This window comes from Scyliorhinus canicula, chromosome 4 (assembly GCF_902713615.1).
Source record: "Scyliorhinus canicula chromosome 4, sScyCan1.1, whole genome shotgun sequence".
Lineage (NCBI taxonomy): Eukaryota > Metazoa > Chordata > Chondrichthyes > Carcharhiniformes > Scyliorhinidae > Scyliorhinus > Scyliorhinus canicula.
This window is the reverse complement of record NC_052149.1, coordinates 128,263,552-128,284,934: the sequence shown is the minus strand read 5'-3', so window position 1 is coordinate 128,284,934 and position 21,383 is coordinate 128,263,552. Positions and strand designations below refer to the sequence as shown.

General features: G+C 46.9%; 1 protein-coding gene across 2 annotated transcripts in view; it reads left to right on the top strand.

Moving 5' to 3' along the window:
• zbtb37 (zinc finger and BTB domain containing 37) overlaps positions 1–21,383 on the top strand; it is a 53,097-nt gene that overhangs the window by 18,964 nt on the left and 12,750 nt on the right. The window contains exons 4-5 of one of the 2 annotated variants that reach the window (XM_038795187.1): positions 14,640–14,809; positions 15,816–15,918. In XM_038795187.1, coding sequence (XP_038651115.1) covers positions 14,640–14,809; positions 15,816–15,918 — 273 coding nt within the window. The remainder of the gene's footprint in view (positions 1–14,639; positions 14,810–15,815; positions 15,919–21,383) is intronic. The other variant, XM_038795186.1, reaches the window with a different exon arrangement.

Here is a 21,383-nt window from a genome sequence, read left to right as displayed (position 1 = left end):
CTGGGATTGTCCTGACAAACGGGATCTGGGATTGTGCTGACAGACGGGGGGATCTGGGATTGTGCTGACAGACCGGGGGATCTGGGATTGTGCTGACAGACGGGGGGGATCTGGGATTGTGCTGACAGACGGGAGCTGGGATTGTGCTGACAGATAGGGGGGGATCTGGGATTGTTCTAACAGACGGGGGGGATCTGGGATTGTGCTGACAGACGGGGGGTTCTGGGATTGTGCTGACAGACGGGGAGATCTGGGATTGTCCTGACAAACGGGATCTGGGATTGTGCTGACAGACGGGAGGGATCTGGGATTGTGCTGATAGACAGGGGGATCTGGGATTGTGCTGACTGACAGGGGGATCTGGGATTGTCCTGACAAACGGGATCTGGGATTGTCCTGACAGACGGGGGGATCTGGGATTGTCCTGACAAACGGGGGGATCTGGGATTGTCCTGACAGACGGGATCTGGGATTGTCCTGACTGACGGGATCTGGGATTGTCCTGACAGACGGGATCTGGGATTGTCCTGACTGACAGGGGGATCTGGGATTGTGCTGACAGACGGGGGGAGCTGGGATTGTCCTGACAGACGGGATCTGGGATTGTCCTGACAGAAGGGGGGATATGGGATTGTGCTGACAGATGGGATCTGGGATTGTGCTGACAAATGGGATCTGGGATTGTCCTGACAGATGGGTGGGGGTGTCTGGGATTGTCTTGACAGACTGGGGGTATCTGGGATTGTGCTGACAGACTGGGGGTATCTGGGATTGTGCTGACAGACTGGGGGTATCTGGGATTGTGCTGACAGACAGGGGGGTATCTGGGATTGTGCTGACCAGGGGAAGCTGGAATTTGGCTGGATGTAAATAGTAAGTCTTGAAATTCTATGTTGCTTTGAGAAACACTTCACATCCATTTGAAATACTATGAACAGGCTATGGCCATTCAGCCCCTTAAATCTACTCTCTTCCACTTCACTAGCTTTTGGAGCACTGCCCCTTCCTCAGGTGAATGTTCTGTTGGCAGACGGGGGAATCTGGGATTGTGCTGACAGACTGGGGGAGGGGGGGGGGGGGGGGGGGGGCGGTGGAGAAGCTGAGGACCATTCACCTGAGGAAGGAGCTGCGCTCCGAAAGCTAGTGATTCGAAACAAACCTGTGGGACTTTAACCTGGTGCTGTAAGACTTCTTACTGTGCTCACCCCAGTCCAATGCCAGCATCTCCACATCATGTATTCCACTTGGATCATGGTTATCTGTATCCTAAGCCCAGCCATACTCTGAAAACTCCTGATCAAAACCCTATCAGTTTCAGTTTTGAAATTTCCACTTGATCCTCTTCTTAGCTGTTATTTTGGAGGCGAGTGATCCAGATTTCCACCACCCTTTGTGTGAAGAAGTGCTCTAACATTGCTCCTGACCAGCCTCGCTTTAATTTTTAGCACATGCCTTCTTGTTCTACGCCCTCCTGCCAGAAGAAACAGTTTCTTTCTACTTTAAACATCTTTTACACTGTGATTGGGTCACCCCTCATTCCTGTAAACTATTCTCCCATCGTGGCCACTGTTGTAAATGCCTCCTGTCTTTGAATCTACAGTCAGAACTCCTGGGAGATGGGAGTCTGATTTCTCATGGTTAGCTACAAGCCCAAACCTTTTCGTACATTCCAAACAAAAGCTTCCTAATTCCACCATGAACGATGAGACTGGTGTTGCATAGCCATTTCCAAATCTCAAATCCTCCCTTTCCCCAAAGGTGCCTGTGCTCACCGAGCTACATTGCCACCCTACGTTAAATCTACGTCCTTCTGCTCAAATTCCCCCACGGCCGTGTCCCTTTTCAGATCTCTAACCTCCTCCAATCATCTTTATTGAGCAACTTGATTTCATAGGCTCCACCATGGGCTGCTGTACCTCCAGCTGCCAAGACCCAAACTCCAACATTCACTCCCTAAACTCCTCTCCTCTCAATTTTCTTTTGAATTGCTGTTTAAAACCCAACTCTTTGGCCAAGCTATCCTAGCATCTTGTGTTGCTCGGTGCCAGATCTTATTAGATAGTGCTACTCACCGTTGGCTATTTTACTATAATAAAGGGCACTGTATAAATACCAATTGCTATTGTACTTCATCTTCACTCTCCAATCTTATTTTTAAAATTTAGAGCACCCAATGCATTTTTTTTCCAATTAAGGGGCAATTTAGCATGCATGGCCAATCCACCTAACCACATCTTTGGGTTGTGGGGACGAAACCCACGCAAACACAGGGAGAATGTGCAAACACCACATGGACAGTGACCCAGAGCCGGGATCGAACCTGGGACCTCGCGCCGTGAGGCAGCAGTGCTAACCGCCGTGCCGCCCCTCACTCCCCAATCTTGCATAAAATTACAAGGAGATATTGACAGACTAGGTGAATGGGCAAATTTGTGGTAGATGGAATTCAATGTAAGCAAATGTGAGATTATCCACTTTGGACCAAAAATGAATATAGCAGAGTACTTTCTACATGAAAATGGCTTAGTTACAATGGATGTCTCAAGAGGGTTCAGATGCATAGGTCCTTAAAATGCCACAAGCTAGTGGAGAAAATAATCAAAAAGGCTAATGGAATGCTGGCCTTTATACCTAGAGGATTGGAAATAGAGACACAGGTTATGCTGCAGCTGTACAAAGCCCTGGTTAGACCGACCCCAGCAGTTCTAGACACCACACCTTGGGAAGGATATTGCGGCCTACCGGGGTTAAGTTATGAGGAGAGATCACACAATTTAGGCCTGTTTTCACCAAAATTTAGACGGCAGATGGAATAACTGATTGAAGTATTTTAAGATATTGGCAGGGTAGATAAAGATAAACTATTTCCACTGGCTGGAGATTCTAAAGCTAGGGGACATAGTGTAAAAATTAGGGCCAGGCCGTTCAGGAGAGTTACTAGGAAGAACTTCCACACACAAAGTGGCACAGTTCTTCACTAGGTGGCACGGTGGTTAGCACTGCTGCCTCACAGCTCCAGGATCCCGGGTTCAATTCCGACCACAGGAGACTTTGTGTGGAGTTTGCACTTTCACCCCGTGTCTGCGTGGGTTTCCTCTGGATGCTCCGGTTTCCTCCCACAGAACAAAGATGTGCAGGTTAGGTGGATTGGCCATGCTAAATTGCTTCTTAGTGTCCAAAAGGTTAGGTGGAGTTACTAGGTTAAGGGGATAGGGTGGAGGCGTGGGGTTAAGTAAGGTACTCTACGGGCGGCACAGTGGCGCTGATGACCTGGGTTCGAATCCCGGCCCTGGATCACTGTCCGTCTGGAGTTTGCACATTCTCCCCGTGTCTGCGTGGGTTTCACCCCCACAACCCAAAAAAAATGTGCAGGTTAGGTGGATTGGCCATGCTAAATTGCCCCTTAATTGGAAAAAAATAATTGGCTACTCAAAAAAAAAAAGTACGGTACTCTTTCCAAGGGCTTGTGCAGATTCGATGGGCCGAATGGCCTCCTTTTGCACTGTAAATTCTATGAATGGGTGGTAGAGGTTTGGAATTCTCTCCCACATACAACAGTTGAAGCTAGAACAGTTGTCAAATTTAAATATGAGATAGATTTTTGTTAAGCAAAGATATAATAATCTTTATTAGTGTCACAAGTAGGCTTACATTAACACTGAACAAAGAACAAAGAAAAGTACAGCACAGGAACAGGCCCTTCGGCCCTCCAGGCCTGCGCCGACCATGCTGCCCGTCTAAACTAAAATCTTCTACACTTCCAGAGTCCGTATCCCTCTATTCCCATCCTATTCATGTATTTGTCAAGATGCCCCTTAAACGTCACTATCGTCCCTGCTTCCACCACGTCCTCCGGCAGCAAGTTCCAGGCACCCACTACACTCTGTGTAAAAAAAAAAAAAGAAAATTACCTCGTACATCTCCTCTAAGCCTTGCCCCCTAGTAATTAACCCCTATACCCTGGGAAAAAGTCTCTGACTATCCACTCTGTCTATGTATGCCCCATATAATTTTGTAGACCTCTATCAGGTCGTCCCTCAACCTCCGTCGTTCCAGTGAGAACAAACCAAGTTTATTCAACCTCTCCTCATAGCTATTGCCCTCCATACCAGGCAACATCCTGGTAAATCTCTTTTGCACCCTCTCTGATGCCTCCACATCATTCTGGTAGTGTGGCGACCAGAATTGAACACTATACTCCAAGTGTGGCCTAACTACGGTTCTATATAGTCCAAAGATGTGCAGGTTAGGTGGATTGGCCATGCTAAATTGCCCGTAGTGTAAGGTTAATGGGGGGGATTGTTGGGTTACGGGTATACGGGTTACGTGGGTTTAAGTGGGGTGATCATTGCTCGGCACAACATCGAGGGCCGAAGGGCCTGTTCTGTGCTGTACTGTTCTATGTTCTATGTTCTATACAGCTGCAACATGATTTGCCAATTTTTATACTCAATGCCCCGGCCAATGAAGGCAAGCATGCCGTATGACCTCTTGACTACCTTCTCCACCTTGACTACCTTCCCGTACCAGCCTCCCCGAACAGGCGCCGGAATGTGGCGACTAGGGGTTTGTCACAGTAACTTCTTTGAAGCCTGCTCGTGACAATTGTTGCTCGCTCTGGGTGAGTGTGCTTAACACTCAATTTGGCTCTGTTTCGTTACTTAGCTCTGGAGTCGGCAGGTATCGTTAAGATACCGCCACAAGTTTCAAGGTGAAGTTCAAAGCAATAAAACCATACACCAATTAGTAAGTTCAAACAACTGAGTTTATTATAATACAATTATAAAACTACCCATGCACACGCTAAGAGGATTAAACTATTCCTACCGCTAAATAAACAAATACTTATCTCGAAGGAACTGCCGGATCAGGGGGCAATGCCTCTTGCTCTGCTCTGGTCTGCAGACTTCAGGTGGGTATAGGTTAAAAAGGGATCAGGAGTGCCTATCTCTGGTAGTGATCGTTGTGAGACACTTACTTGCTGGCGGCTGCTGTCCCAAACCTCTCCTCTCTCTCGTTCAAGGTCTTCTTGGCAAAAGCTGGTCGAGGTGCTGGTCTACAGAGTAGGGCTGGTCAAGGAGAGAGGTGGGCTGGACAAGAAGAACGAACTAAGTGTGGGACCTGTCTTTTATAGGTCCCAGGGATCCGCGCCCCTTTGGGCGGACCCCTTTACCTGCTCGGAATCGATTGGGTCTCTTCCCAATCGATATGTTTGAATCCCCCCAATACTGAGGCTGTTCCTTGGCGACTGGGCGGGCTTTCAGGCACTTTGTTTTCGGACCCCACTGGTGCCGGGGTGTCTGGTATCCTATACAATGTTGCAGTTACTTCCCCATTTGTGTCCATTGTCTCTGGGATCGTTCCATTACTGTGCTAACTATCCCGGAGATTGCCTCATTAGTATGCGGAATGTTTGTTTCGGTGTTGTCTGCTCTCTTAGCAGACAGAATCCACATTTGCTTGGTGCAGCCTGCTGGTGCTGCAAATATTGTCCATTTTAACCTGTATGCTTGCGTTCCTCCATTTTGTATTTAGGGAATGGCCAACTTCGGCGGCTACACAATAAGCGATTTTCATTTCATTTAATTTTCATTTTTCACCTGTGTTACCCCTTTCAGTGACCTGTGGACCAAGATCTTTCTGACTGTCAATACTCTTGAGGGTTCTACCATTCACTGTATATTCCCTACCTTTATTGGACCTTCCAAAATGCAGTGAAGTTACTGTTAAAATCCCCTTTAAGGATTTGGGCCAAAGGCAGGTCTATGGAATTTGATCACAGATCAGCCAGTAATTTGCTTTTATCATTCAGGGGTCACTAGTCACATAAGGTGATGTCAGGGTCAGTACTTCCAAGACCAACAGGAAAGTCATGCTGCTTGGAGTTATTGGAACTGGACTTGCTTGAAAGATCATGGCTGATCTGTGATCAATGAGATCATGGCTGAGGCTTGAGGGGCTGAATGGCCTACTCCTGATGCTATGTAATCTTCTGTGGCCAGTAAGCATCTTCCATTGATTGTTACGGAAACTTCCAGGCTGCAAATCAATGAGATTGATCCAGATTCTGTGCTAATTTGAAGCCTACGATATTCAGTGCAATGAACATTGGTTACCAACTTTCTGGGCGGGATCTGAAATTAAGTGTGGCATGGTCTGTGCAAGCGCGGGTACACTGATTAGTCTGCGGACACATTGATCATTCAGAGGTCAAAAAGAAAATGCTGGAAAATCTCAGCAGGTCTGGCAGCATGTGTTGGGAGAGAAAAGAGCTAACGTTTCGAGTCCAGATGACCCTGTGACAAAGAGTCATCTGGACTCGAAACGTTAGCTCTTTTCTCTCCCTACACATGCTGCCAGACCTGCTGAGATTTTCCAGCATTTTCTTTTTGGTTCCAGATACCAGCATCCGCAGTAATTTGCTTTTATCATTCAGGGGTCACTAGTCACATAAGGTGATGTCAGGGTCAGTACTTCCAAGACCAACAGGAAAGTCATGCTGCTTGGAGTTATTGGAACTGGACTTGCTTGAAAGGCCAGCAGGGTAACTCTTCTCGAGGCAAGTGAAAAGGCAAGCATTTGAGTGAGTACATAGCAAAGGAACACACTTCAGGGCTCTCTGACGTGGAATTTTTAGGCCCTTTTATCAAGTTCGACATTACATTTCTTTCCTTCCATCTCTTTGACATAAGTCTGAGTCGAATGACACATAGAAACAGGATAAGTTATTCGATTCAGCCCCTTGAGCCAATTCTGCCATTCAGTTATGTCATAACTGATCCATAACTCGACTTCCTTTTGGTGACCTTCAAAGGCCCTACTCTTGCCTTGATTCTTGTTTCTTCCTGATGTTTGTGGGAGCAACTTTGGGAAGTTAAAACCATGGCCTCTGCCTTCTTCGCACCATTTGAAAGAACAGCAGGCAATTTCTCCCTGGTGTCCTGTTCAATATTTATCTCTCCGCCATCGTCACTGAAAACAGATTATCTGGTCATTGATTTGATTGCTGTTTGTGGGATCTTGCTGTGCATAGATTGGCTGTGGGTGTTCCTACATCATTTCGCTAACTATATACTCCAAAATTTTAATTAGTTGAGAACATAGAACATTACAGCGCAGTACAGGCCCTTCGGACCTCGATGTTGCGCCAACCTGTAAAACCACTCTAAAGCCCATCTACACTATTCCCTTATCGTCCATATGCCTATCCAGTGACCATTTGAATGTGTTTAGTGTTGGCGAGTCCACTACTGTTGCAGGCAGGGCATTCCACGCCCTTACTACTCTCTGAGTAAAGAATCTACCTCTGACATCTGTCTCCCCTCAATTTTAAGCGATGTCCCCTCGTGCTGGACATCACCATCCAAGGAAAAAGACTCTCACTGTCCACCCTATCTAATCCTTTGATCATCTTGTATGCCTCAATTAAGTCACCTCTTAACCTTCTTCTCTCTAACGAAAACAGCCTCAAGTCCTTCAGCCTTTCCTCGTAAGATCTTCCCTCCATACCAGGCAACATCATTGTAAATCTCCTCTGTACCCTTTCCAATGCTTCCACCTCCTTCCAATAATGCGGCCACCAGAACTACACGCAATACTCCAAATGCGGCCGCACCAGAGTTTTGTACAACTGCAACATGACTTCATGGCTCCGAAACTCAATTCCTCTACCAATAAAAGCTAACACACCATACGCCTTCTTAACAACCCTCTCAACCTGGGTGGCAACTTTCAGGGATCTATGGACATGGACACCGAGATCTCTTTGCTCGTCCACACTACCAAGAATCTTACCATTCGCCCAATACTCTGTCTTCCTGTTATTCCTTCCAAAATGAATCACCTCACACTTTTCTGCATTAAACTCCATTTGCCACCTGTCAGCCCAGTTCTGCAGCTTATCTATGTCCCTCTGTAGCTTGTAACATCCTTCTGCACTGCCCACAACTCCACCGACTTTAGTGTCATCTGCAAATTTACTCACCCATCCTTCTACGCCCTCCTCCAGGTCATTTATAAAAATGACAAACAGCAGCGGCTCCAAAACAGATCCTTGTGGTGCACCACTAGTAACTGGACACCAGTCTGAACATTTCCCATCAACCACCACCCTTTGTCTTCTATCAGCTAGCCAATTTCTGATCCAAACTGCTAAATCACCCTGAATCCCATGCCTTTGTATTTTCTGCAATAGCCTACCGTGGGGCACCTTTTCACACGCTTTACTGAAATCCATATACCACATCAACTACTTTACCCTCATCCACCTGTTTGGTCACCTTCTCGAAGAACTCAATAAGGTTTGTGAGGCACGACCTACCCTTCACAAAACCATGTTGACTATCTCTAATCAAATTATTCCTTTCCAGATGATTATACATCCTATCTCTTATAAACCTTTCCACGACTTTTCCCACAACAGAAGTAAGGCTCACTGATCTATAGTTACCGGGGTTATCTCTACTCCCCTTCTTGAACAAGGGGACAACATTTGCTATCCTCCAGTCTTCTGGAACTAGTCCTGTAGACAAAGATGACTTAAAGATCAAAGCCAAAGGCTCAGCAATCTCCTCCCTAACTTCCCAGAGAATCCTAGGATAAATCCCATCCGGCCCAGGGGACTTACCTATTTTCACACTTTCCAGAATCGCTAACACCTCCTCCTTATGAACCTCAAGCCCTTCTAGTCTAGTAGCCTGTATCTCAGTATTCTCCTCGACAACATTGTCTTTTTCCTGTGTGAATACAGACGGAAAATACTCATTTAGCACCTATCCTATCTCCTCGGACTCCACGCACAACTTCCCACTACTGTCCTTGACTGGCCCTACTCTTCCCCTAGTCATTCTTTTATTCCTGACATATCTATAGAAAGCTTTAGGGTTATCCTTGATCCTACCTGCCAAAGACTTCTCATGTCCTCTCCTTGCTCTTCTTAGCTCTCTCTTTAGAGCCTTCCTAGCTAACTTGTAACTCTCAAGCGCCCTAACTGAACCATCACGTCCCATCTTTACATAAGCCTCCTTCCTCTTGACAAGTGTTTCAACTGCTTTAGTAAACCATGGTTCCCTCGCTCGACCACTTCATCCCTGCCTAACAGGTACATACTTATCAAGGACACGCAGTAGCTGTTCCTTGAACATGCTCCACATTTCCATTGTGCCCATCCCCTGCAGTTTTCTTCTCTAGCCGATGCATCCCAAGTCTTGCCTCGTCGCATCATAATTGCCTTTCCCCAGATATGAAATGAAAATGAAAAACTGAAATGAAATGAATGAAAATCACTTATTGTCACGAGTAGGCTTCAATGAAGTTACTGTGAAAAGCCCCTAGTCGCCACATTCCGGCGCCTGTTCGGGGGGGGCTGTTACGGGAATCGAACCGTGCTGATGGCCTGCCTTGGTCTGCTTTCAAAGCCAGCGATTTAGCCCAGTGTGCTAAACAGCCCACTGATATGACTCTTGCCTTGCGGTATATACCTATCCCTTTCCATCTCTAAAGTAAACGTAATCAAATTGTGGTCACTATCACCAAAGTGCTCACCTGCCTCCAGATCTGACACCTGTCCTGGTTCATTACCCAGTACCAAATCCAATACGGCCTCGCCTTACGTTGGCCTATCTACATACTGCGTCAGGAAACCCTCCTGCGCACATTGGACAAAACGGACCCATCTAAAGTACTCGAACTATAGTGTTTCCACTCAATATTTGGAAAGTTAAAGTCCCCCATAACAACTACCCTGTTACTTTCGCTCCTATCCAGAATCATCTAAAGAGAAGGGCTTTAGTGTATCTGTGTATCCTAGGATTGTGCAAAGTGCCACATCAGTTTTTTTTTTACCTCTTTCTTTGAAGTTGTTCAAAGCCTTTCACATCCCCTGCAGTCTTCATTGTCTTAACTACTGATGGTCCTTGTAATCCTCCCTATCGCTGTATAGTGCTCTCTGTGTTGCTCTGATTCTTACCGTGAGCTGTCTTATTTCACAAGTAGAGTTCCTCCTTATTTCTGAGATTTCCTCTTATTCCTGTGACATTGCTGCACCACTGCTGTAGATTGAGTTTGTAATCCCTGCATGTGAAAGTCAACAACTTCTGCTGCTAACTTTGTCCCTGTAATAATCAGCTCCATTGACTGCTTCATCAATTGGCCCCAAGTCCAGTTGCTGCATCTCCTTCCCCACAGTGAATCTGATGCCAAATTGCATTCAGGCCGCTGTTTCCAAGTTAGGTTGTCAAGTAACAAACCAAAGTTGATCCCAAAGTCGCTTCATTATGTGCCCCTAATCAAAAAGCAGCTCCACTACTCTGTTCATGCAGTCAGTCTTTTCCTCCCATCTGATACCTGGAAGATGAAAATCCCCCTTGACTATATTGTTTCATCCCTAATCAAACGCTATAGTCTCACTTGAGCAAAACGTACAACGGTTTATTCCTTTTACTAGCCCCTATCTTCATCCAGTCAGAATCTAACTAAAAGGAACTATGATGTGCAAATTTGCAAGGATAGATTGGGAACCTTACCAAAGGGGTAGATGGTGGATAGGGAGTGATTCATATTTAAAGAACGTGCACATGAAATGCAACAATTATTCATAGACATTACAGTACAGAAGGAGGCCATTCAGCCCATCGAGTCTGCACCGGCTCTTGGAAAGAGCACCCTACCAAAGCCCACACCTCCACCCTATCCCCATAACCCAGTAACCCCACCCAACACTAAGGGCAATTTTGGATACTACGGGCAATTTAGCATGGCCAATCCACCTAACCTGCACATCTTTGGACTGTGGGAGGAAACCGGAGCACCCGGAGGAAACCCACGCACACACGGGGAGAACGTGCAGACTCTGCACAGACAGTGACCCAAGCCAGGAATCGAACCTGGGACCCTGGAGCTGTGAAGCAATTGTGCTAACCACAATGCTACCGTGCTGCCCACAATGCTACCGTGCTGCCCTGTTTGGCACAAAACTAAAAGAGGAAAGGTGACTCAACCATGTCTTACAAAATAAATGAGGGATACTATTAAATCCAAAGAGGAGACATATAAAATTGCCAGAAAAAGCAACAAGCCTGAGATTGGGAGCACAATAGAATCCAGCAAAAGAGGACAAAAAGTTTGATCAAGGGGAGAATAGAATATTAGAGTAAATTTCCAGGGGACATAGAAACTGACTGTAAAGCTTCTATAAATATGTGAAGAGAAAAAGATTAGTAAAAACAAATGTGGGTCCCTGACAGTCAGAAGCATGGGAAATTGTAATGTGGACAAAGAAATGGCAGAAGCATTGAACACATACTTTGGTTCTCGCGTCACAGAAGAGAGCCCAATAACCTCTCAAATGTTAGCGAACCAAGGACCTAGTCAGTGGGCAGAATAGAAAGAAATCAGTATTAGCAAGAAAATGGTGCTGGAGAAATTAATGGGGTTAAAGGCTGACAAGTCACTGAGGCCTGACCATGAACATCCCAGAGCATTAAAGGAAGTGGCCCTGGAAATATTGGAGCATCTTCCAAAATTCTATGGACTCTGGAGCAGTTCCTACAGATTGGAGGGTCGCAAATATAACCCCACTATTTAGAAAGGGAGGAAAAGAGAAAACAGGGAGAAGTTGGGCAGCACAGTAGCATTGTGGATAGCACAATTACTTCACTGCTCCAGGGTCCCAGGTTCGATTCCGGCTTGGGTCACTGTCTGTGCGGAGTCTGCACATCCTCCCCGTGTCTGCGTGGGTTTTCTCCGGGTGCTCCGGTTTCCTCCCACAGTCCAAAGATGTGCAAGTTAAGTAGATTGGCCATGCTAAATTGCCCTTAGTGTCCAAAATTTCCTTTAGTGTTGGGTAGGGTTACTGGGTTATGGGGATAGGGTGGAGGTGTTGACCTTGGGTAGGGTGCTCTTTCCAAGAGCCGATGCAGACTCGATGGGCCGAATGGCCTCCTTCTGCACTGTAAAATCTATGATAATTATAGGCCTGTTAGCCTGACATCAAGCATGGAGAAGATGATAATAGATGTGATAACAGAACATTTGGAAAGCATTAATAAGATTGGAAAAAGCCAGAATGGGTTTGTGCAAGGCAAATCATGCTTAACAAATCTAGAGATTGGTTCGACTGGGCCTGTATTCTCTAGACTTTAGAAAGATGAGAGGAGATCTGATTGAAACATTTAAATACTAACAGGGCTGGACAGACTAGATGAAGGGAGGATATTTTCCCTGGTTGGGGAATCTAGAACCAGAGGACAGTGTCAGAATGTGGGGTAGACCATTTAGGACTGAGATGAGGAAAGATTTCTTCACTCAAAAGGGTTAGTGAACCTGTGGAATTCTCTACCACAGAAGGCTGTGGAGGCCAGGTCACTGAATGTATTCAACAAAGAGATAGATTTTATTTTAGATTTTTGTAGCATCTAGAGATATGTGGAGAAAACAGGAATATGGCATTGAGATTGAGGATCAGCCATGATCGTATTGAGTGGAGGAGTAGGCATGGTGGTCCAAATGGCCTACTCCTGCTTCGAGTTTCTAAATATCTAGAACATAGAACAGTACAGCACAGAACAGGCCCTTCGGCCCCCAATGTTGTGCCGAGCCATGATCACCCTACTCAAACCCACGTATCCACCCTATACCCGTAACCCAACAATCCCCCCCTTAACCTTACTTTTATTAGGACACTACGGGCAATTTAGCATGGCCAATCCACCTAACCCGCACATCTTTGGACTGTGGGAGGAAACCGGAGCACCCGGAGGAAACCCACGCACACAGGGGGAGGACGTGCAGACTCCACACAGACAGTGACCCAGCCGGGAATCGAACCTGGGACCCTGGAGCTGTGAAGCATTTATGCTAACCACCATGCTACCCTGCTGCCCATTTTCTGCAAAAAATAAAGAACATAGAACATGATTACGAAGGCAAATGGAATTTTGTCCTTCATAGCTAGAGGGATGGAGTTTAAGACTAGGGAGGTTATGCTGCAATTGTATACGGTGTTAGTGAGGCCACACCTGGAGTATTGTGTTCAGTTTTGGCCTCCTTACCTGAGAAAGGACGTACTGGCGCTGGAGGGTGTGCAGAGGAGATTCACTAGGTTAATCCCAGAGCTGAAGGGGTTGGATTACGAGGAGAGGTTGAGTAGACTGTTACTGTACTCATTGGAATTCAGAAGAATGCTTGGGGGGATCTTGTAGAAACATATAAAATTATGAAGGGAATAGATAGGATAGATGCAGGCAGGTTGTTTCCACTGGCGGGTGAAAGGAGAACTAGGGGACATAGCCGCAAAATAAAGGGAAGTAGGAGGAACTTCTTCACCGAAAGGGTTGTGAATCTATGGAATTCCTTGCCCAGTGAAGCAGTTGAATCTCCTTCATTAAATGTTTTTAAGATAAAGATAGATAGTTTTTGAAGAATAAAGGGATGAAGGGTTATGGTGTTCAGGCTGGAAAGTGGAGCTGAGTCCACAAAAGATCAGCCATGAATGGCGGAGCAGGCTCGAGGGGCCAGATGGCCTACTCCTGCTCCTAGTTCTTATGTATAGTGCAGAAGGAGGCCATTCGGCCCATCGAGTCTGCACCGACTCACTTAAGCCCTCGTTTCCACCCTATCCCCGTAACCCAATAACCCCTCCTAACGTCACTAAGGGCAATTTATCATGGCCAATCCACCTAACCTGTACGTCTTTTGACTGTGGGAGGAAACCGGAGCACCCGGAGGAAACCCATGCAGACACGGGGCAAACGTGCAGACTCCGCACAGACAGTGACCCAGCGGGGAATTGAACCTGGGACCCTGGTGCTGTGAAGCCACAGTGCTAGCCGCTTGTGCGACCGTGCTACCCTAACTTAATTGCTTCTCTTACTTTTGTACCATTAGCATAACAAACAACCGCCATCTTTTGGCCTATTCGCTATAGTTTGAAATGCTCCCACCCATACATCTCTATCAAGACACCGCTCTCTAACCCTTATATTGTGTAAATCTCAATAAGAACAACTTGTATTTATATTGGTCCTTTAACGTGAAATGCTCCATGGCCCTTCACAAGAGCGCTATCGAAAAAAACTTAAACAGATAAGATGATGTTAGAGCAGATGACCAAAAGCTTGGTCAAAAAGGTAGCTTTTAAGGAGCCTCTTAAAAGTGGAAAGTGAAATGTCAGAGCTCAGGGACTAGGCAGCCAATGGTGGGTGATGAAAATCTATAATGCACAAGCAGCCAGAACTGGAGGAAACCGGAGAACCCGGAGGAAACCCAAGCAGACACGGGGAGAAAGTGCAAACTCCACACAGCCATATGGCTTGATAGGTGGAAATTAGGAGAGCGGACAGGAGAGCATTGGAATAGTTGAACACAACCTTGTTAAAAATCATTGATGATGTGCGACTTTGATCTAATACTTGGGTCCCCTGGGCATCATGCAGTTCCACCAATATCAGTGTTTAAGTTCTGCTCAAATATCAGGGTAGCAACTCTCTCTCTCAGGAACAGCAGCTTGCAAAGAAGGAAAGAGGGGTAAACTCCACTTGTTAATAAAATTTGCAATTTTGAATAATTTCAATTATGCACAGCAATCAAACTAACCCTGTTACTTAAGTTGCCGTATTACTGTAATAATATTTGTGTTGCAGTGTGAACAAACAACTTAGAAAATTGACTAGCCCCAGGAAAATTGGAAGCTCCCTGCATCCTTCTGAAATCCATGTCGTGTGTGCCCCTCTCACTAATGCAGTAAGAGCCCTAACTAAAGGGACGGTTGGGGTCTGGTGTGTGTCGCTGAATGTGGTGTCCATTACAGTCAGTACGTATTTGTTTTTGCAGTCTCCATTAAAGAGACATTAAATAGAATCCTAGATAATAATTAGTACAGTCTGATATCTCCTTTGCCACATGCGTGTGGGGCCTGAACAGTTCAGCTGGCCGAGGATGTGACTTTGAATCTGTGGGTCCACTGTTCAAGGTGCTATTCTCAAACAAACACTTTTTAAAAAAAAAATAAAGATTGTTTGCAAAAGAAGCAAGGCACATTGAGAATTATTTTTATGCAGCAAGTTGAAATTACCTCGAATGCACTGCCTGAAAGGGTGGTGGAAACAGATACAGTGATAACACTGAAAAGGGGGGTTGGATATATGCTTGGAAATAAAATCTTGGCAGGGCTGGGGACTGGGACTAATTGAATAGCTCTTTCAAATAGTCGGCACACACGTAATTGACTAAATGGCCACCTCCTGTGCTGTTCCATTCTGTTCTACTGCCTTCCCTGCTGTATGCTGGGGTGTTTATGACCGACTTTGCATTAAAATATGTATGAACATAAGTAGCATCTACATCTGGCAACTTCCTGACAAGCTCGAGTCATCCTGTAACTCCAAATAATAAACTTTGGGTTAAGAGCAGTGGATCATGTAAAGGAACCGCAGCCTCTCCAATTAAACAAAGGTCTGCCAATCAATCTACTACTGATGTGAGTCACGCACAGCAATTGCAACCTGCAGTCCTAAGTATGCACAAGAAGTCACACCCAGCTGCTACATGACAGAATAATATATGGTACAACCATGTAAAACAGCACAACTCACCCTCGGCAATGCCAAGGGACATCACTGTCAGAATTGGTTAATTATTGCACCAAAAGCATTGTGTCTGATTTTTCCAATCTAGTGAGAACACTTACTCATTTAAGAATATGCTTTCACTGGTGTTAACAACATGTAGTAGTCTTTTGTCTGATCCTGACCGTGCACTATATTCCCCAATATTGGCACGCATTAAACTATCCATTATTGCTGTGTTTGCTTGATTAGATTCAGCCCATCTGGCAGCGTTGTTTGTACCGTACCTGAACGCCACAGAGCGCGGAGCGAGTCACCGGGCAAAAATGAGGAGCGGAAACAGCCTAACTCACAGGTAACTACATCTGTGATAGTGAAACAATCGTGTCTGTCGCGATATAATTAACCACCACCTGGGCGGCACAGTAGCTCAGTGGTTAGCACTGCTGCCTCACGGCGCTGAAGTCCCAGGTTCGATCCCGGCTCTGGATCACTGTGGAGTTTGCATATTCTCCCTGTGTCTGCGTGGGTCTCACCCCCACAAACCAAAAAGATGTGCGGGGTAGGTGAATCGGCCACACAAAATTGCCCCTTAATTGGAAAAAAACTAATTGGGCACTCTAAACTTTAAAAAAAATAATTAACCATCTCCATCACACCAGCCAGCTTTTATTTTGTATCTTTTGTTTCTGATTTTCACACTGCCCACCCCAATCTACATCTTTTGCTTCAGTTTCCCCACTTGTAAGGCAACTCATTTAACAGATTACTGGATAAGGGAGGCACAGTGGTTAGCACTGCTGCCTCACGGCACTGAGGACCCGAGTTCAATCCCGGCTCACTGTCTGTGTGGAGTTTGCACATTCTCCCTGTGTCTACGTGGGTCTCATCGCCACAACCCAAGATGTACAGGGTAAGTGGATTGACCACACTAAATTGACCGTTAATTGGGAAAAGAATAATTTGCGTACTCTAAATGTTTTTTTTTTAAAGGTGTCGGGATAGGCACCTCAAGTAATGTAACCTTGCAGGGCTACGAATCAAATGCCAGAAAGTGGGATTTGTCTGGGTGGCTCATTTTGGCCGGCACAGACACAATGGACCAAGTGGCCTCTTTCTGTGTCGTAAACGATCTATGATGTTATGTCTTGCACTCTTCATGGATGGAGCCCAAAATATTTTCTGAAAGAAATCTCATCTATATTTGAATGAATCAGCACTAACCATTTCCACCATGATGTGGAGATGCCGGCGTTGGACTGGGGTGGGCACAGTAAGAAGTTTTACAACACCAGGTTAAAGACCAACAGGTTTGTTTGGAATCACTAGCCTTCGGAGTGCTGCCCCTTCCTCACCTGAAACTCCACGGCATCCCAATTCCCCCAATGGAAGGTCAGCCTGATTGGTGGATTGGCCTTGCAGTCAGGCAGGAATCTTGCGAGAGAAGGCCACAAGACCAACTGAACACTCACCCCCATTGTGGGGAGGGGAACTGATCCTGAAGTGGGTCCACTCCCCAGCGGGAGGGCTGTTTGGCCCCATGGGGATGGGTGAGTGCCGAGATGGCCTAGTGGCAGCATAATTTGGTGGTGGTGGTGGTGGTGGTGGGGGTGGGTGGGGGGTGGGTGGGGGGGGGGGGGTGGGGGGGGGGTGCAGAAAGGGGGGGGTGCTGTTCCTGCTAGCTCACAAGGAATGTTGTGAAGACACTTTATTGTTCCCCACGGCTGTCCTCTGCTTTGCCACAGTTAAGCCTGCAGCTGCTCCAAATCCCGAAAAACATGCCTGTTCGGTGAATTGAACATAGAACATACTGTGCAGAAGGAGGCCATTCGGCCCATCAAGTCTGCACCGACCCACTTAAGCTCTCACTTCCACCCTATCCCCGTAACCCAATAACCCCTCCGAAGGGGAATTTGTCATGGCCAATCCACCTAACCTGCACGTCTTTGGACTGTGGGAGGAAACAAGGAGCACCCGAAGGAAACCCACACAGACACGGGGAGAACGTGCAGACTCCACACAGACAGTGACTCAGCGGGGAATCGAACCTGGGACCCCGGAGCTGTGAAGCCACAGTGTTAGTCACTTGTGCCGCCCCAAACATTCTGAACATTCTGAATTCTCCCTTAGTGTATCTGAACAGGCGCCAGAGTGTGGCGACTAGGGAATTTTCACAACTTCATTGCAGTGTTTCTTTTAAAATTTAGAGTACCCAATTAATTTTTATTCCAATTAAGGTCCCTATAGAACTCCTCGAGCACCTTATTAATCTGTTCCGGAGCCACCACCAACTCCCCCATCTTGTCCCACACCGAACTACCTCACCATGGCCTCCCTACAGAACTGACCTGCCAACGTATGCCCTGCCTTCTCCCTGTACTCATAAACAGCTCCCCTCACCTTTCTCAACTGACGCACTGCTTTCCCCGAGGTCAAACCCCTTAAGCCCTTTCCTCTTTGTCAGGAGATCCGGGTCCACCTCCAAAATCTCTTCTATCAGTCGTTGGTATTCCTCCCTCTCCTTCCTATCCACCTTAGCCTAAAGCGTGATCACCTCCCCCCTCATCACCGCATTCAGAGCCTCCCAGACCACCAACCCTGAGACCTGTCCTGTGCAATTAAACTCCTCATACTCCTCAATCACCTTCCCAATCTTATCACAGAAGCTCCGTTCCGCCAGTAACCCCACATCCATTCTCCATCCCAGCCTCTGATCTGCCCCCTTCTCCAATACCACGTCCGTTCAATGCAGAGAATGAATCCGAGATCGCAATTGCCAAGTACTCCGACCTCTTAACTCCGGCAAACAGCACCTTCCCTGCCACAAAAAGTAAATCCTAGAAAACACCTAGTTCACTGGGAAGTAAAACGAATACTCCCGAATCCTTAGGTCTATAAATCTCCATGGGGTCCCCGCCCCCCCCCCCCCCCCCCCCCCAATCTCCCTCATGAGCCCTCCCACCCCCCTCCGACTGGGTCAGTGAGCGCGGCTGGGACCTGTCCACCTTCAGTTCCATCACTATGTTCCAACCCCCCCCTACTATCAGCTCATGGGTATCCAAATCTGGGATGGCACCCAATGCTCTCTTCACGATCCCTACATCATCCCAATTGGATTTGGATTTGTTTATTGTCACGTGTACCAAGGTACAGTGAAAAGTATTTTTCTTCAAGCAGCTCAAACAGATCATTAAGTACATGAAAAGAAAAGAAAATAAAAAGAACATGCATAATAGAGCAACACAATGTAAATACATAGACACCGGCATCAGGTGAAGCATCAGGTGTAGTATTAATCAGGTCAGTCCATAAGAGGGTCATTTAGGAGTCTGGTAACAGCGGGGAAGAAGCTGTTTTTGAGACTCTTTGTGCGTGTTCTCAGACTTCTATATCAATTGGGGCCATAAAAGCTTACCAGCGCCACCAACCGCACCTCCAACTCACCCATCACTATCATGTGTCTGCCCTCTCGTCAGCCACCACCTTTACATCTGAAACCTCACCCTCTTGCGCCCCCCCCCCCCCCCCCCCCCCCCCATCAGCTTGAAAACTCTCGCTCTCTTCACCGGTTCCCCTAACCCCCATACGTTCCACCTCACCATTCTGACCGGAGGTCTATTCTTCTTCCCACGCCCCACCCCCGCCTCGCCTATCTGCCATCACCATTTACCCAGGCCCTGCCTATCTGGCCTGCTCTGCCCCATCCTTTTGCTGCCGTCAAATCCACACCCCCACGAAACCTGCTTCACCAGGCTCCAATGACCACGGCCCTCCCCGCGCCAAACCCCCGTTCACTAGCCAACCTACTATTGTCCCTGCTAGAGCCACCTCCCCTGCCCCTCCTCAGTACCCAGCCCCATGTGCTCAAAACCCACCTCCCTTAAATCAAGAAACAATACAGAACCCCACCCATAAATAAAAAAGAAAACCAAAACATAACGCATGTAAACAAAACCCCTCATTCAAGAGACAGAAATAAAACCCCAATCAAATAGAAAACCCTCCATAAGAAAAACACAATCTCCGTCCCCGCCAACCAAGTCCAAAACCCAACTCTCATCTCAGTCCCAGTCCTTCAGCCTGAACGAAAAATAAAAATCCCTCGGATTGTGAGTCACTCTCAGCTTCACAGGGTAGACCACTCCAAATCTCACTCCACTGCCGTACAGAGCTGCCTTCATCTGTCCAAAGGCCGTCTGCCTTCTCGTCAGCTCTGCAGTCAGGTCTTGGTATATTCGTATACCAGCGCCTTCCCACTTCACCTCTCATCTATGCTTCGCCCAGTTCAAAACCTTCTCCTTCACGTGGTAGCTGTGGAAGCAGACTATGACTGCCCTTTGTAGCTCATTCGCTTTAGGCTTCAGCCTGAGCGACCGATGTGCTCTGTCCAACTCGTAGCGGGAGGGATCTTCCCCCTCCCCCATCAACTCTGCAAACATTTTTGCAAAGCGCTCGGTCGGTCTCGGGATCTCCACTCCCTCAGGCAGGCCCACGATTCTCAAATTTTGCCTCCTTGACCTGTTCTCCGGGTCCTCCACCTTGGCTCTGAGCCCTTTGTTGACCTCCGCCACCCTCCGCAGCTCCTCACCCATCGAGTTGAACTGGTCGTTGTGCTGCGACAGTGTCTCCGCCACCCCCTTCAACTTCTCCCCATGCTCCCCGCACTCAACCGATGTCGTCTTCACTACTGCCTTTACCGGGCAATCACCTCCACCCACTCTTTAAGCAAAGCAGTCATCTCCCTCCGAAGCACCTCCAAAAGCTTGGCAAACAGCCTCTCAAATTCCACCAATGTCACCTCGGTCAGAGTTTCTACCGTGAGGGGAGTGGCCCCACCCGACAACCCAGCCCCCATCATCTTTCTTCCTGCAGGACTCAGAGCCTCACTTGATGGCAGACTTCCGCTCGCCCCCTTCTTTCCAGGACCCTTCTTCTGGTGCTTCGACATTTCTCGTCTTCCTTATGACATCCCACATCAATTCATCCACAAACTACCCCTGAAACTGGGCATGAAAGTTCAAAAACCAGAGACTCTAGCAGGCACCACCTAACGAGCAACCTCCATCTACATGCCGGTGCCAGAAGCTCCATGGTCGACATTGTCTAGTCCGTTTCTCTAGTGATATGATCTAGCAATCATATCACCTTCCAACCTTCTATTTTCCAGTGAGAAAATGCCCACTTTACATCATCGTTATTCACAAATGAATCCCTCCTTCCCGTAAATTGTTCTGGTTGCTATCTTTATCCTTTCAATAGCTGCAAGATCCCTCCTATAATGAAGTGACCAGGACTGTACGCCGGTATTGTAAGTGCTGACACACCAATGATTTATAACATGGTATCGTGACCTTAGTATTTCAACTGAGTATTGGATTTGTAATACGTCTCAGCATCTGATTTGCTTTACTCACTGAAGTCGAGCACTGCTGCAACAGCTTCAATTTATTGTTATTTGAAGGACACCCACACCATAACCCAGCAAAGATGGCGCCGGAGTGAGGCGACTCTCTGCAAGCTCTCCCCAACAGATCCACTTTTAACTTAACTTATACTCGTTATGTATTCTCATGTATTTTCTTGAATTTTGTTTAATTCCCTTTTCTTCTATGTACTGAATGATCTGTTGAGCTGCTTGCAGAAAAATACTTTTCACTGTACCTCGGTACACGTGACAATAAACAAATCCAATCCAATCCAATCTCTCTCAATTTCCAGATAAATTAATTTCTTTCTGGATTCTTTTCCTTTATGGTGGGCAGAATGGCTGCCTCCTGTGTTTATCTCTATTGGATTTGATCTAACACCTGTCTGCCTGAT